General features: G+C 35.7%; 1 protein-coding gene across 1 annotated transcript in view; it reads left to right on the top strand.

Moving 5' to 3' along the window:
- Positions 1–950: 950 nt before the first annotated feature.
- Positions 951–17040, top strand: part of LOC140519348 (liver carboxylesterase 1-like) — a 63640-nt gene continuing 47550 nt past the window's right edge. The window contains 3 exon segments of the mRNA XM_072632253.1: positions 951–1214; positions 14799–14906; positions 16670–16832. Coding sequence (XP_072488354.1) covers positions 16754–16832 — 79 coding nt within the window. The 5' untranslated portion in view covers positions 951–1214; positions 14799–14906; positions 16670–16753.

Raw genomic sequence — 17040 nt, 5'->3', positions numbered from 1 at the left:
GGTTTTTATGTTGGATTCTTTCTGCTTTGCCTGTGCATTTTTTGTGCTAATAGCTTAATTTTTGTAATAACATCCCCATGTGTATGGGGGATGGCACTTTTTGCCCCAGATCTTCAGTTCTCCCCTCTAGCTTTGAACCAAAGCCAAACCTCCAACCTCCTCTAAATGCCCACAGCCAGGGGCCTTCTGCCCCACTGCTTCTGCACTCACCAGGCATGGGTTAGTTCCTTCTTGCCCCCACCACTCTTCCCAGGAAGACTGAGTTTAGCATTCCTACTCAGCAGAGGTTCCCTTTATCTTCCCGAGCTCAGAAGTCCAACTCACCTCACTATCCCAGAGGTAAATGTTCCTGTGCTTGGGTCCAAGACAGCCTCTCAAACCAACTAATGCTAGGGCTTCCACTTCTGCATATTCTATTTTCTAATCCATTCTCATATCATCAGCTGTTTTATCAATAAATTCATCATACAGTCAGTGTTATGATTTTAAGTATATATTTTCTCCATCTTTTTCTCTAGAATTAAGAAAATATTTGCTGCCATCCTTTCTCTTCTACTCTCTTCCCTTCTCTCTCTCTCTCTCTCTCTCTCTCTCTCTCTCTCTCTCTCTCTCTCTCTCTCTCTCTCTCTCACACACACACACACACACACACACACAGTATATTGCAGTTTATTTCTTAAACATTGCTAACAATTGTTTTCCTTCTTGAGAAATACCTGAATTGTTCATTGACATCGGGGATCAACTTTTCTTACACTGTTATTTGCCCTCCAGACTCTCATCATGAGTGCCAGTGACAGAGAGAAAATTCAGATTAATTTTCATGCTTATGGTGCACAGTTATGTAACCCTAGCCTGGTGTACTGACATGGCTGTTGAGACTGTAATCTGAGTGTTTTTTGGATGAGAGCCACAGAAATGAAGAGGGGAAGTTATTTGTGGGTGGAATTTCAACACATCAACACTGGCTCTCACCAAGATTTTCGGGAAAAGGGTAAATCTATTTTTTTTTGATTAAATTGTCTTTTGCCCCTTTAAGTCTGTGAGTCAATCAGCCAGAAGGTCAGTCAGCTAACCCCTGTGCAGCTCTTAGCAGAGACAGTCCTGAAGAACAACTCAAATACCTCTACCACACAGTTGGAAACACACTGCTGCAGACAACACATGGTTGTTTTCCCTAGCCCTTTGCTCCTCCGCTGCTATCTCTGCACAAGGTAGGGGTTTCTTTATTTTGTTTTTTTCTTTTAATTTCCAACCAAGAACAATCATAAAACTTAGGAAAATGTAATGTTATCTTCGTAGAAAACTATGTGAGGACTGGGTTTGGGTTTTGTTTTATATTGTTTTATGATTTTTGGATTTGCTTTGTTTTTTCTGATACAGCTTGGAACTTGCCTTTGGATATCTTTCTACCAGAAGAGATCTGTGGTTTTATTAAGGTAGTAGTTGAGTGAGAAAGCTAACACTATGTGCCATATCCTTCTAGGCTAATTGGTGTCCTACTTAAGGGGATCAGGGTGCTGATTTTGCCTTGGGATAAACCAGAATAAATATCTGGAAAAGTAAGCCACTTAAAATTTGATCTAGTTCCTACTTCAAAACAAAACTAATTGAATCTCAATCACAGAAGCAATAGGAAATAGACAACTTATTAAGGGCTGAGAAAAGAGAAAGAAAAAAGCATGATTTCTGAAAAAGCTAGAAAATTTACACACTAGTATTTTGGGCATTTGTCCAAAACGTTTGGATAGTCCAAAAGTTAGAAGGGACTTTAGAGATCGTCTAGGTTAACCTTCTCATCCGATGAATGAAATTGAGGCCTAGAAAGAGGAAATGATGTGTTCAAAATCATCAAGCTAGTTGATTGCAGAATCAACAAAAGACACAGTTAAATATTTGTGCCAGTATATCTTTTCATTCTCATTCTAGATAATGTATTGAAAAGTTATACCTTTCTCATAGGTAAAAAATACTCATTTGTGCTAAAGATGAAGGATTAAAAAATTCTTGATCAGTAAGGCAAGTAAAGATAGAATTAGAGGGTGATCAAGTGCCCAAAGGTGAGTACTCTGCTCATAGCAAATAATAAGCTTCAGTGGGTAGAAAGGATGAGAGGGTGTGAGGGAGGAGAGTGGGCTATAATGGGTGAAGAGATTCCTGCTGCATATTGATAAGCTCTTAACAATGAGCAAAAACATTTGCTGGGGGGGGTGATCAGAATTGGAAGTGGGAATAGGTTCAGAGACAGGCTTGAATATATGAAAAAGGTAAATGGGCAAAAATGTTCATGCTAGATTAAAAATGTAAATAGAATGACAAGCTGACACCTTATCTAGATTCAAAGTAAGTTCAAATTGATTTCTCTGGAACTGGTGATTTTGCCTTACCTAGATATATTAAATATCAACTGGATCATTCACTTCACTTTGTATACTTGCTCAGATGAAGTTAGGGGTTGCAGCTCCCTGCTAGACCCTAGTTCAAAAGAACCATTTCTTCTGATCCTCAAAGAAAAAAATATGCATAGTAAGGGGCAATGAAAGGAAGGAGTTGTAATAGAACAGGGTCTCTTCAATTAGATTTTCTTCTAGATCCTGATATTAACCTTCAACAACGTTATTGTTCTAAGTGTGTTTCTTGTAGAAATAGCATTTTTGAATATATCCAATATTGGGGGATTCTACTTTCTAATCCCCTTCACTACCCTCCTCTATTTTGTGAGTGTGCTCATCTTATTCACATAGAATTATACTTGTTAATTATTCATTTCCTTTTTCCTTGTTTTTGGTGAATTTCTTTTATTTCACCTTTCCATCCACTTCATGAGCCCTTTTGTCAATGAAGAGGGCGTTTTGAGAGATACACTCAATACTGCTGATTTCTATTTTACACATTTTACTTCCATTCCACTACTTCTGATCTCCTCCCCATCTAGGCCTCAGTCACATTTTTTTTCTTCTTTTAAAATTTTATTTTATTGGACAGCATGTGAGTTTGACAAGGCAATAATTTAAAAAATACAAATGGAATCTACTTTAAATTTTATGTATTTAATTTATTTTAAATTACTTTTTTCAGCAAATGTTCTTCATATATTTCCATATATATGTCACTAACAGTCTTACTTCATCAAGGCAATGAACTGATTTTAAAAAAATAGTGGCATGATAATGGAATGTATTGGTACCATTTCTCTTTGGTAGTGTGGTTCATTGTCAAAGTTTTAGCTACTGTGCAGCAATGCATCAAATTAACTATGTTTTCTTTTTATTCTCTTCCTTTATATTTATCCTCTATGCTCTATCTTAATATTTCTCTCCCTGTCCAATATTTTGTTGCCTTCAGTATATTTCTATGCCAAATTCTTCTTCATTATGTGCATATACACAATTCTCCTTTTCTAGTTCAAAAGAAAGTAAAGTTTATACATAACACACTTCCCTCCATGTTTGCACAGTCTTCTCAAATACTTTCTTTATATGAAATCATCAATTTTAGTTCCTCTTATCTCTTTTTCCTTAGAGTATTCCTTTTTCCTATTAGGGTAGGGTCATCAAAATTTAGTGCACAGATCCTCCCTCCCTCTCTCCTTCTCTCCTTCTCTCTCTCTCTCTCTCTCTCTCTCTCTCTCTCTCTCTCTCTCTCTCTCTCTCTCTCTCTCTCTTTCTCTCTTTCTCTCTCTCTCTTTCTCTCCCTTCACTCTATGACCCTTGAAGGCAGTAAAATTTGCAGGGGAGAGTTGGTTTTTTCCCCCTCCTCATTAGAATATAAAAACTTCAGCCTCACTGAGACTTCTTCAAATGTCTTTACCTTCATTTCTTTTGACTCTTATGTTTCCATTTCAGAGTATCTACTTCATTCTGAACACTTTGTCAAAAATTCTTAGATGTCCCCAAATTCACTAACGATCTGTTATCAATTTTCCCCCTTAAAAAGATTATATATGCTCAACTTTTCTGAGTGTTATTCTTAGTTTTAAGCTCACATCTTTTGCCTTTAGCTTATCTTATTTCAAGTTTTCCTTCATGGTAGCAACTTCCAGGTCTGACACAATCCTCACTGTAACTCCTTGGTACTTCAACTCTTTCATTCTGACTAATTACAGTACTTTTTTCTTGATTTGAAAATTCAGAGTTTTTCCAGGATAATCCTGAGAGTTTTCATTTTGATGTTTATTTCAGTAAATAAATAGTGTATTCTTTGCATATTTACTTTGTTCTTTTGTTCTGGTTAGTCTGACCAGTTTTCATTTATAAATTCTTGAAATATGGTATTCCTGATAGGGTCTTTCTGGTGGGCTTTGCAGGCAGTCTTATGATTCATAGATTATATTTCCTTCATATTTGTTCTTGATGGAAAATAATTTTCATTTTGTGAGGGCTTTTTTACCTTTCATTTTTGTTTTGATGTTTCACTTTCTCATAGTATCATTGACCTCAGTTGCAATGTCATTTTCAGGAAATCTGTAACTTGAATAAAGTTTCATTTCTTCTAAATTCAGCTCTTTATTCCCTTTCCAATGATTTCCTCCTTAGATATCATTTCCTTTACCTTTCTTTCCTCTAGAGCTTTCATTTTATTATATAATTATTTTAAACAGATTATGTTTATTCCACAATTTCCAGTTGGTCGTGTGGCAAATCTGTGATTTAAATTCAGTATTTGATTACATATAATGTGGAGTTATTCTCTTCTTATGGATTTGTTCCTGGGACATCTCTCAATTATGACATTTCTTTATCAGTAATGGTTTCTTTTTATTAATTAACTTTCAAGCTTTACTTCCTAAACTGAAACAGACTCTGCCCTCTCCTTCACTTTTGAATGGGGAACATTACATCTTTTGTCTACTTTGGAGGTCCCTTAGTCAAAGTTATGGGTTCTACCTTAGCATTGTCTCTTCAGTTCTCCTTTAGGAAAGTTTCAGGTCTGCTTACCTATTCTCTTACTGAATTGTTTGTCAAGACTTCCCTTCTACTATCTATACTTTCTTAATTTTTTTGTGTAGGCCTAGGTTAGGTGGGCAATGAGAGACTAAAGAGAACTGAAATTTCTCCTCAAATTATTTGTTTGTTTTTCAATCTGGTCCTCGTTTTAAACTGTTGCTAAAATATGAGCAGGAGAATTGTGTTTGTGTGTGGTCTACCATTTAGCCATCTTAGCTAAAAGTCCTTAAAATTATCCCATATCTAGAGTGCTGTATTCAGTTCTAGGTGATGCACTTTAAAAGCGTTGATATGGTAGAAAATGACCAGAGGAGGAAAACGAGGATCACAAGGGCCTTGACTCTATGTCATTTTATGATTTATTGAAAGAATGCTTAATCTGCAAAAGAATAAGGAATGGGGAAGGAAATAAAATATGACAATTGTATTCAAGTGTGTGAATGAGGTGTCATGAAGAAAAGGCATCAAGTCAGTAGCAATGGACAGAAGCTGCAAAGTAGAGAGTTTGATCTCAATGTTTGGAGAAACTTTCGAACAGAATTATCCATTAGTGTAATGGGTTGCCTTGCGAGAAAGTGGCTTACATCTCATTAAAGATCTTCAAATAGAGACTGGATGAGAATTTTTCAATTATGTGACAGTGGTCATTCCTCTTAACTATGGGTTGACCTAGATGGCCTTTGAGATTCTTTTTGCCTCTCAAATTCTGTGATTCTGTAAGTTCTTTCTGTGAGATCAAGGAAGTTCTCTCTTCTCCTAGTTCAGGTAATAAAGAGGTCACCTGTATTCTTCAGGAACAGAATTTCAAGGAGAAGAATAAGAATAGGGAGAAAATGGGTAAAAGTTGTAATTTAAACCAGTAATTTAAGTACTGGTTCTATTTATCAGTCAACTTTCCATTTCTTTTCTGACGGTTACAATAGTAGACTCATTTTGCCCCCATGGCTCCTGTTGTGTGGATATACACAAAGACTGTTGTTAAATTATGCTGATAGGTATATCCTAAAGGTTATCTGTGGTTTGGCTTTATCAGGCTAAGTTTATTTTTACATAATACATTGAAAGATAACATAACAAATAGAGCTGCTTAAAGTAACTTTTATGACCACTTATTAGTTCCGTTCATAAGCAGGATGAATATTTCTTTGCTTCACTATTTCTATCCAATGGTTCTCATGAAAAATAAAACTTGAAATATGTTTGTCATGCTGTGTTGTATGTAACAAGGAGGCAAAGCATGGCAAAACAAGGACTGGAAATTACTGAAGATCCAAAGAGATAAGAGGCCAAGTTCCTGGAAATTAGTTATGACAGAAATGAGTGTGTTGCATATTTCTGAATTCCAGAAAGTCAGAGAGCCAATAAGAGTCACTTGCAAACAGAAAATCCAAAAAATGAATTTTAGATTCAGAAAAAGAGCTAGTTCTTGTCTGCTATTTTTCTCATGCCTATTTTGGAGGCAGAGATGACTTGAAAGAATTTTACTCCTGTGATAAGGTATTTGCCACCTCTCTTAAGGCAACCAATTCTAGCCTGGGCCTGCTACTATTTCTTTCCTTCCTCTGGATCTGAACCATGCTATCTGGACAACTTGGTTTTCTCATTTAATAGGGGCATTTCCAATTGCTTGATTAGAAAAATGAGTTAAATATCACTTAACAGACCATATCTAGTTAGCCCCAGACCATATAATCCATTCATACTTAAATTACTTGTACATTTTCAAATACGTCTTCCTACTTGATCTCTCCCCTTATCCCTGCCCAACATGCCTGGCATAGCATCATCCAGACTACACTATGTCTCCCATCCTGGTTTGAACATGGATGTATCCATCTGGATATCTTTCAATCTATCCAGTTACCTGACTCATATCCTACTCCCAATACCCTTTCCTCTTATACCCTCACCCACTTTGCTTTCTACTTTTTGCTGTGGACAGAAATAAAACCAATGCTAATATTGCTTCGGGAAAGGAGGTACCAGTGGAGCCTTGTGGATCTACCCCTTTGACTCTTTATCCTTGTGACTCCCCAGCCCAAACTTAATACTCTAGTAGCTATTCCCCTATATTTGCTTTCTTTTCCTATGAGTTTAGCTTCATGAATACATGGAGCTTCCCATGAAGCATACCAAGAATTGTATGAATTGATATAACGTGATATCTGGAAGATAATATGGCTATAATATGGATATGGCTATCGCTGTAGGCAGTGCTAGTACAGGTGACCAGAGATAGTCATCACTAAATTTTCAACCCTCCCTCCCTTCTTCCCTTTGTTTCTAAAGATCTGATCCGTCATAATCTATTTCAATGGATACTGGGGGCAGCATAATGGACCTTCATGTTCATGTAATTCTCTTCTCAGCTAGTTAAAGGAATTTATATTAAAAGAAAAACCAGGAGCACAATGACAATTGGTCAGTCCCCAGTTAGGAAAATTTCTAACATTTAAGATTGGGGTTTGGCTATGTTACTCTCTCTAGCTAACCCCTAGTCTCTTTATCATTGAAGCAAAATTCATGTGGAACATTTGGGTAAAGAACTAAATAAAGCTTATTTTAGACAGGCACCAAGTGGACAAATTTAGGGGAAAGTAGGCCTTTTCTTGGAAAGTCCTTCAGTCCTTGAGGAAATGAGTTCGATGGATCCTTTATGGTAACAAATCTTCTCCCAAATACCTGTTGGACCAATAGCTCTCTTCAATTTCTCCTTTCTCATGAAAGACTTAATCCCATTTCTTTCTCCTTTTATTTATTTTCCCTGTGCTGCTAATTCTTTCTAGCTAATCTCTTGAGGTCTCTCTTTTTTCTAATCCATCACCAGACAATCCAATACCAATTCCATTTATCTCAGTGATTTTTTTTTAACAAGCCCCACAAGGCATAACAAAATTTTTCAACCTAAAAGGCTTCTTACGCAACATCATTCCAGTTGATCCAATCACTTTCCACAGGATCTAAATTAATCAAGAATATTTTACACTTAATCTAAAGTCTGTGAATAATTTATGGATTCAACAGGGTTGTCCAGACCTTGTTCACATCTACTGATCAATCAATGTACATTCTCACATAGTTAATGCATTAGGAGGAGCAAATTGTCACTTTTTTTTTTTTAAGACTGAGTGTTCCTTACAAGTTCATAATGGAAGTGCAGTGACCATTTATGGTTTCCACCCCACTGATCCCTGAATGCAAAGAAATTTTGACCTGCTCTATTTTTTCTGAGATTGTTTGTCCCTCCTAATGCAACCAAGCGGCTCCTTGTTCTTTGGGGTTTCCCATATTGGTTCCAGACATAGTATGGACATCCAATCAGCTTTGGCCCTGGTACATCTTAGAATTACTCATGAATTCCAATGATCCACTTGCCTCAACCTTCCCTGGTAGCAGGGTTACAGGAATGCACTACCAAGTCTGACTATCCAGTCATAAACTTTAATGGTGGTGGAATAATTTTCTAAGCCGGCCTCACCCTTATACATACAACGTTATTAAAATGAAAATTGTAATTGCACAAAGAAAACAACTGAAACTTAAGGCTATGAAATTATAATGACCAAGTTTAAACCCAGAGAATAGCTATGAGAAGACATCTCCCAGGTTTCTTTGAAGAAGTGAGGAAGCCAAGGTATGGAACACTGTATAAAATGTCAGTGTTTTTCTATGCATTATTTAATTTTCTCTGAAATAATTTTTGATTTTTTTTAAAATTCTTTACCACAAAGGATAGTGATTCCTCTTCTGAAAGGGGAAGGAGAAAAGATTAATGGGAAATGTAAGTTATGTAAAAGCAAAAAAGAATGAAATGTTTTAAAAGAATATCCATTCTTTAGGGGATTGTCTCACTTTTGTATTTTTAATCTTCAGTACCTGGCACATACTAAGCATTTAATAAATGTATTTTCATGAAATTGTTAATTATCTAGTTTTTTCAAAATTGGTGTGCAATTCTTTCTAACCTGCTATACCAGACACAGTCTAAAAGCAACTTATGTACAACTGGGATAGAGACTATACATTCCATGATTTTAGGAAAGGTGAGTTCCCTCAGATTTAGTGTTCTAGTCTGGGAACACTACTCTTCTATGGTTCTTTTATTCCTGGAGTAGGAACTCAAACGAGGACATTTATAGATTCTTATTTTTCTTTTCGTTTGAAGAAGAAGGAAAATGATATTGGTCAAATCATTATTGCCATCTTCTGTACATCTGCCTTGTTTGCCTTTTCATCCCATTCATTACTGTACAGCTGGCTGTTATGGCTGATGCCATGGAAGAACAAGGTGTTTAACTCTTCAGACGGCCTCAGTGAGGCAGGTAACCAAAGCCTGACAGGAAAGAGGGAGGCAGCAAGTTAAATAAATACTACTTTAAAAACTAATTCTAAATTCCTGAAGTCTGCTCCTTCAAAGGAATTTAAGATGTGACCATATCTATCCAGGGCTCAGAATATGAATCTAATATTGCACTGCCATCACTAGGAAGCTGGTGCCATCATCATCAGAGGCAATCCTCTGCAGCATCCCACTGGGGAAAAGCAATTTCTAGTGTACACAGTGGCTATAACAAAGAATTCTTTATTTTTCTGTGGTATTAAATGAAAAGCTATCTGAGGTATATGGGGATGAGAGAGAGGAAAAAGAAAAGACAGTTGACTTTCAGAATATATTGGGCGTGGAGGCAATGAGAGAGTCCTGGGAGAAGGTTTCCATAATGCTAGGATTCTAAGAGTATTAGACGGTCGTACTTTGTGGATAGAGCCTAGTGTGAATGGGATAGAAGTTACTCTATGGAGGAAGATGAGCCCCACTCCCTTTCCTGCTAACCATGTTGGTACCCTGGGACAAATCCACATTCACTCCATAGTAATTATGACTGTTCAGTACCATGCATTATGGTATGTACAATGGATGTTAGACCAGTCAGTGTCATAATTTTCATTAATATTGATTCCCTGAAATGGTAGAATTGATATAGACAAATTGCCATGAAGTAGCAGAGGTGGTTCCCCAGAGGATGGATACCCAATTAAGTACAAGTGAAGGTCAGTGTACCTGGAAAACTTGGCAGTCAGGCCTTCATCCTTGATTAGTAGCATACTTTGGTCATGGCTTTCTTGCCATTCAAAGTCCGAGGCACTTCTTTGCATTTCTCATTCAACTTCAGTTTTCCCTCAATTGATAAAAGTAAAAATTATGAAAATAGTTAGTTAAACAGAAAAATCTGAGTAAAATTAACAAGGGGCTGTGGAAAACAGTAATATTGATGCACTGTTCGTGGAGTTCGGAAAGGGCACGAGCATTCTAGAAAGGAATTTGGAATAATGTGCAAAATTTAATGAGCAGGTCATGCCCTTTGACCCAGCTATTTCACATCTGGACCTACACACAAAAGAGATCAAACAAAGATAAAAGGTCCCATATTTACAGAAATATTCAGAACAGCTTTTTGTTGTGGCAAAACTAAACCAAACCAAACAAACAAAAAAAAGGTAAAATTAGGAACTAAAGGGATGCCCATAAACTGAAGAACTAGTAAATAAAGATGCAGAATATAAATATGATGGAATAGTAAGAAATGAAGAAACAAATTATTTCAAAAATATATGGAAAGCTTATATGTGAACTGTTGAAGAGTGAAGCAAGCAGAGACAAAATAATAATTTGCATTGTATCATCAATATTATAAAAATATAAACAATTATGAGAACTTAGAAACTGATGAAGGAAATGAGTGGAACCAGCAGAAAAAAATCATATGATAACAATAATGTGACAATAGACCACTTTGAAAGCTCTGAGAAATATGATCATTCATGATTCCACATGAAATATTCTCTTCTGAGAGAAGTGATGGATTTACAGAGATAGAGGTGCTACCAATGTGAAATGTCACCTGCCCTATCACATGAAGTCACCATGTTAATCAATTTACTTGTTTAATTTTGTTATCAGAGTTCTCTCATGAGGTAAGAGTAATGTGTAAATAAATATTTCCAATGTAAAATTAGAACATCAATATAACTTTAAATCATCCAATAAGAACAAACCTGAAACAAATATAATATCTTGAAAAGATCAACTTCCTAAACTAATTGTTGTTGTTGTTGCTCAGATCTTTTTGGTCTTCTCTGACTTTTCATGACCCTATTTTTTATTTTCTTGGCAAAGGTACTAGAGTGGTTTAGCAGAGGGTCCTAAATAAGCTCTTTAAAATTTTCCCTTCCTCTTAGTGTCTCTGCTCTGAGTATTCTCAAAGTTATTACTACTGGTCACACTACTGTAGTTGCCTCAAAGGTGCACCACTGGGGCTGCTGTCATGTTTGCTCCAGATTAGCTCCCTATCTGTTGCCACAGACCTCACCTGCCAACCTCCCAAGGTGTCTTAAGCTGGAAAAATGCCTCCATCTGATAATTTCTTGGCTTTGCTGGTCCAAAATTTGATTTGAGGTATTAGTTTATAGCTTTTAGAAGCAATGTGGGAAGAGTTCAGCTGGACTGCTGCTTAAACTTAACCAACTTGGACACCTGTCACTAAGGTTTGTTACCATGTAAGTTTTTTTTCTTATTCTGCAGATTTTTCTGTTGTAGAAACCATAAATATTGCTTTCACAATTCTCATTTTTCTTTTAAAGAAATCAAGAACCCACGGAGGTAGTTCCATGCTCCCTTGTGAATCCATAGGGCCACTTATTAATTAGGTGTTTATTCATTTTCCTTTCTGTTGTGATGGCTATTCGTAGATGTCGTACATTAAGGTAGTTGCTCTAAAGGCAATCTTTCCTTTGCTGATAATTTCTTCACTGTTGGTGCATCAGCTTATGTTCAAGGTCTCTAACTGAGAAATTTTCTCCTGACATCTTTATTCTTTTCAGTACTTTTTCCTGTATAATTCTCCTTTTAATTATTCTTTATGCTTTCTCCTTTCTTGGCAGTTACCATACAACTAGATTTCATACCTTTCCTATCTACCTCCTGAGCTAAAGAATTGACATTTCACTGGTTTTGATCAATGCTACAAGTGAAATTTTGGAGAATAGAATGGGCCCTAACTTCAATGTCAATCCTCTTTGCTTCAGATCTGTTGTACTCATGCATGTACATAGACAGAAACATATATAGACACATATAGAGAGACACACATAGGTTCCCTGCCTCAGTTCCCTCTCAGTTCTCTAGCTGAGTGCTCTTATAGCCTAGAATACTGCCATGCTCCACTGACAACCTGAAAAAGCCTTTGCTTTTTCCAGAGAGTAAGGAGGGAGAAGTAGAGGAGCAAAGTTGACTCTTGTGGCAAGCTTGTGGCTAAGCTTGTGTAATCTTTCTGGATTGATGGCTAATGGAGGAAAACATGCTGAATGAATAAGTAAGTTGAAGGTTAGGGATTAGCTTCTCTGATATTATTTAATCGAGCTTTTACCTTTACATGCATTCATGATTTAGACTATGGAGGCAATCGAAATTATTTTCTCTCTTGAACATATTTCCTATTTTGGAGAGGTTTGGTAGGTTGTGAAAAAGCGTTTAGTCTTCCATCTTGTTGTCCATGTGATCCAAATGTCCTATGCCCATTTTTAACATAAATTATTCTGGAGCTGCTTCTAGTCCTGATGTCCTATGTCTTGAAATCAGTTTTGCTTTCCATTTCTCAATTTCCTTCTCTGTAAAATGGGAAAGTTGTATTAAATGATCATTGTGTTTTCTTCAGACTCTAACACTCCATTGTCAAATAATATACATGCCTGGGGAGCTTAATTAGACATTATCCTTCACAAGTCCTAATCACTATGTTAGGTAGGAATTTTTTCATCAAGTATCAAGGAGTAGCAGCTAAGGAGGGTCTATCCAGTCTCCTTGTTTAAAGAAACATAAGCCTGAATTCCATTGTAATGTCTTTCAAGTGTGCCAAGGATATGTGGACATTTGAAATGAGTAGTTGCTGATCAGGATGTGTGTCTTCAGCTTTTTTCCCTTGACTCCTTAGGAAGTTAATGTTTTCCCAAAATTACTCCAAAAGCCAAACCAATTACTTTAATTGTCCTAATTTAAACCTACACATGCACTTTAAGAGAACAGATAAAGGGCACATTTTCTGTTACTCAGAGGTTTGAGGGTTATAACCCTGGCATTAAATAATCAAATGGTTTTTTTTAAAAGGTACTTAGTATAAATATTTAAATCAGACCAAAAATACCTCAATATTGTCTTCATAATCAGTTACTTAATATTTAGTGCTTAAATTTTCATGTAATATTTCAGTCTCAAGAAGGTTCTTTTGTACTCTTATCTTGATTGGGAAAGGGACACGTAAGTATTTTCAAGGAGAAAATTCTCTGAAAATTCCTCAAATCCTTTTCTGTTTCAGTGCTTTCTTCTACTTGCTTAATTCTACTGTCCCTTTGACCTAATCATGTTCATGTCCAAGTTTGTCTACAGACTTAATCTTCATTTTATGAAAGTTTTCTTTGCATTTTTGTGTGAGTATTAATTACACAAAACCAATTTATTCCCACACCATTGAATTTTTGGCTTCTCAAAAGCTTACAATTTTATCATTCTTTCTAAATGTCTTTGAGGCTTTTTGGTCTAATAAAATTGATTATATTTATACATTTTATAAGTGATATCTAAACTTAAATACAGCTCTCTAAGCACAAACTCTAAAGTTTAAAGACACTCTTACTTTTTCATTCTAGTGTCAGAAATTTCAGTAAGTAGGATGACTGGAGAAGAAGGCAGCTTTCTTCTTCTCAATGTTAACCTCTTTTATGTCAGAAAAGCATTCATTCACCCATTTCACAAAGGAGTTCACTTGTCAATGACCAGAAAGATCAGCCAGTGCCAATTATGGGCTTTGGATTTATAGTCTATTGTATAATAAGCAACTTTCATTTTGGTTCTGGTACTTAGATGTGTAAAGATATTTAATAGCAAGTTTTCCTTTATTTTGAATGATCTTACTTCAACATCGCCTCTTCTATTCACAATGTTTTTGATATATTCCAGTACTATTATTAAATTGTTACATCTAATTGAATTGTTAGAAGTTTTGGCTTTGACTCACTAAAAGATGAATTATTTTTGTAACGACTTTAAATGAACAGAAACTCTTATTACACTAATTTAGTTTTTAAATCCAACCAAATCAATTACACCTGAAAAATCACTACTATTAGCAATTTAAAATTTCGTTTTTCACAATGACCATTAACTTCCAGGAGTTCAAGTTTCAGAGTCCACTGTTATCAATCACCTAATGTTTAACTTTTCAAAATTAACTCAGGTTGAAAAGTGATGGTGAGATTACAACTGTTGGAATGTAATTTTCAGAGTCACATTGGTTCTATTAAATGTAAATTAAACTACAGCTCCTTTTGAAACTTTGACACATACACAAATCCTTTGACATTTAAAGAGACTAAGAAAGCCTTGATGTAGTCCTCCCTCAGGACTTTATACTCCTTTCACTAATTGTTTGATAGCAAAGTAAATTATTATCCTTTATGATACGCAATAAAAAATTGTATCATCATCAGTCAGTCATTGTTATTATAAATTATCATTTAATTTATATTACAATAATTTCTTCATTTGAAGTGTTTGCTTTTATTTAAACTTCATGTATTCATTAGTTAAAAGAAATTACCCCACAAAGTATGATGGAGACTGTAATTTTATGAAGGGCTCAATGTGAAACTTTTTTCTCTGTTTCCTTGGAAATTACTCAAAGGCTAAGTCCATTTCTTCTGTTTTCCTACACTAACTTAATATATCCTTCATATAAAAATGTTCTATTTTATTTACTTTCCAGTTGCGTCCTGATTCTAAACATTTTTTTCTCTCTCTAGGCAAACTTTGGGATTCACTTCCAGTCTGAAAGTTGCAATGTAGGGCTTACAACAGGACTTGTTTGGTGTCATCAGGTTGGCTGTTTAAAAGGAATACGGCAAACAAGGGTAAATAAGTTCGAACTTTACTTACTTTTATTCTTTTGAAGACTGAAGGTGATCTAAAATTTTTCCTCTTATGCCTTCTAAAAAAGTCACGTCTCTATCTTTCAAGAAATTTTGCATTTCCATTAAGTGTAGCTTTTAAATGTATCTTTTAAAGAATTTGTAATCTACACTAGTCAAAACCAGTTTCTCAGAGTGCCACCCAAAAACTTCAGATTCGGAGACTAACTAACTAAAATTGCTTTGAAAGTATCCTACTGACCTTAAAGTGAAAGTTACTGTTCTTGTATAAGGGAGACTCAAAGAGTTACAAATTTAATCTCAATCTTTAATTGGAATTGCCCCCAAAACCTGCTGCATCATCACCCCTTAGGTTGGCTATATGTTGAAGAAGAAAGAGAACTTGATTCAAGTCAGAGGACCTGAATTTAACTGTTGGCCCTGATACTTTCTATGTGGGTTTGAGTAAATGACTTAACCTTTCTGATAGGCTGTTGCTTCATCTACAAAATGAGTACAATAATATTTTCCCTGTGCATCTTAAAGAGTGGTATGGAAAGTGGTTTGCTTATAAACCTTGCAGTGCTAGGGACATATGAATTATTATTTCTCTTATACTGTTATCATTTCTATTTGTTTCCCAAAGTATGTCTGTCTTTCATCAGTAAACTCTAACTTCTTTTAATTTTAGGCACTTTCTCTTTTCTTTTCTTCCCATCTCCCCATACAATATTTACCCAATCTACAATTACCACTTAGGGTTCCTTGAGAAGTCAAAAAAAAAAATTCAGACTTGGAATATCATTTGCACTGATGAGAAAACACATGTGACCTGAAGTTGGAGAAATTCTTCAAGAATATCCTCTAATATAAAGGGTGGGAATGCCAGTCAACCCACAGGACCAGAGTTTGTCCATGTTAACAGAATTTTACTGAGTCAGTCTCTAATGTGGAAACACTCAGAGATGCACAAAGCCAGTCTAGAGACTGGAGTGCTATAATCATTTAATTAATCAGTTTCAGGGTTAGAAATATTCTCTAAGCTGGAATAAAAGCACACCTTATATACACAAATCATGATTTAAAGAATGAGGGCGAAAGGTAGATTAGAAACAATCATGTCCTTGGGTCAAGGTAGTTTCCCTTGACTAGCCCACAAGTCCATAATAAAAGTGTCCTGGAGTCCTGAAGGAACAATATTGTTTCAAGTATTTGGGGGTGATTAATTAGTGGAGTGCAGAATCAGAGTTCTGGGATGGGAATAAGTTCTACATCCTTTGATTTCCTTCCCTTAACATATGCAGGCACAGGAATGAAGTGATTGTGAGAGCACTATAAAAAGTTTCATTTATCATTTCAAGCTGCATTGTAAGACTGACTTCTAAGCCAGAGTCTCCTGAGAAATCTAAATTATTAGTCTATTCATTACACATATCACAACAATTAATATGAAAATCGTAATACCCTTCACACCTATCAGATCCCAATGGCTCTCATCATACCACACTGTGATTGACTTTGTGTGACCTGGAGAAAGTGAAAATTTAGTGTGCTTTCAGGGTGAAAGTACACCTTCAGTTATCTTGGCCTTGTTTACTGATATAGGTATTCAGTTTTATAACATGATGTTTAATGATTAGAGTTCCGCAAAAGAAGAAGGCAAGTTGATTGTGGGAAGAGTCTCAACGCACTAAATCTAGCTCTCATCAGAAAAGAGATGAATTCTTCTGTTTCTGAATGACTTGGCTTTCTCTGACTCATTCCAGGGGTGAGTCACTCAACAAGTCTACACCTGTGTAGCTTAAAAGCGAACTTGGAACTTAATTACTACTCAGATCCCCACACTGGGCATGTGGCAAAGAACTACTTCCAAGAAGATGTGGCTGATTTCCCTGATTATCTGCTCTTTCATTGCATTCACAACTCAGGGTAAGATTTGGGTTTATTATTTCCTGTTTCAGAAACAAAACAAAGCAAAACAAACAAACAAAAACTGGTAGAAGCTACTGAGAATATTTGGTAGTATCTCAGTTAAAAAGTTAGCAAGGCCTGGTCAACCTTTTTTGAAAAAAATAGATTTTATTAAGAAGTAGATTATCAACAAATAATTCATATAGCATAAGAAATGAAGCAGGCA

The sequence above is a fragment of the Notamacropus eugenii genome, chromosome 1, assembly GCF_028372415.1.
Source record: "Notamacropus eugenii isolate mMacEug1 chromosome 1, mMacEug1.pri_v2, whole genome shotgun sequence".
NCBI lineage: Eukaryota > Metazoa > Chordata > Mammalia > Diprotodontia > Macropodidae > Notamacropus > Notamacropus eugenii.
This window is presented reverse-complemented; position numbering and strand designations above follow the sequence as displayed.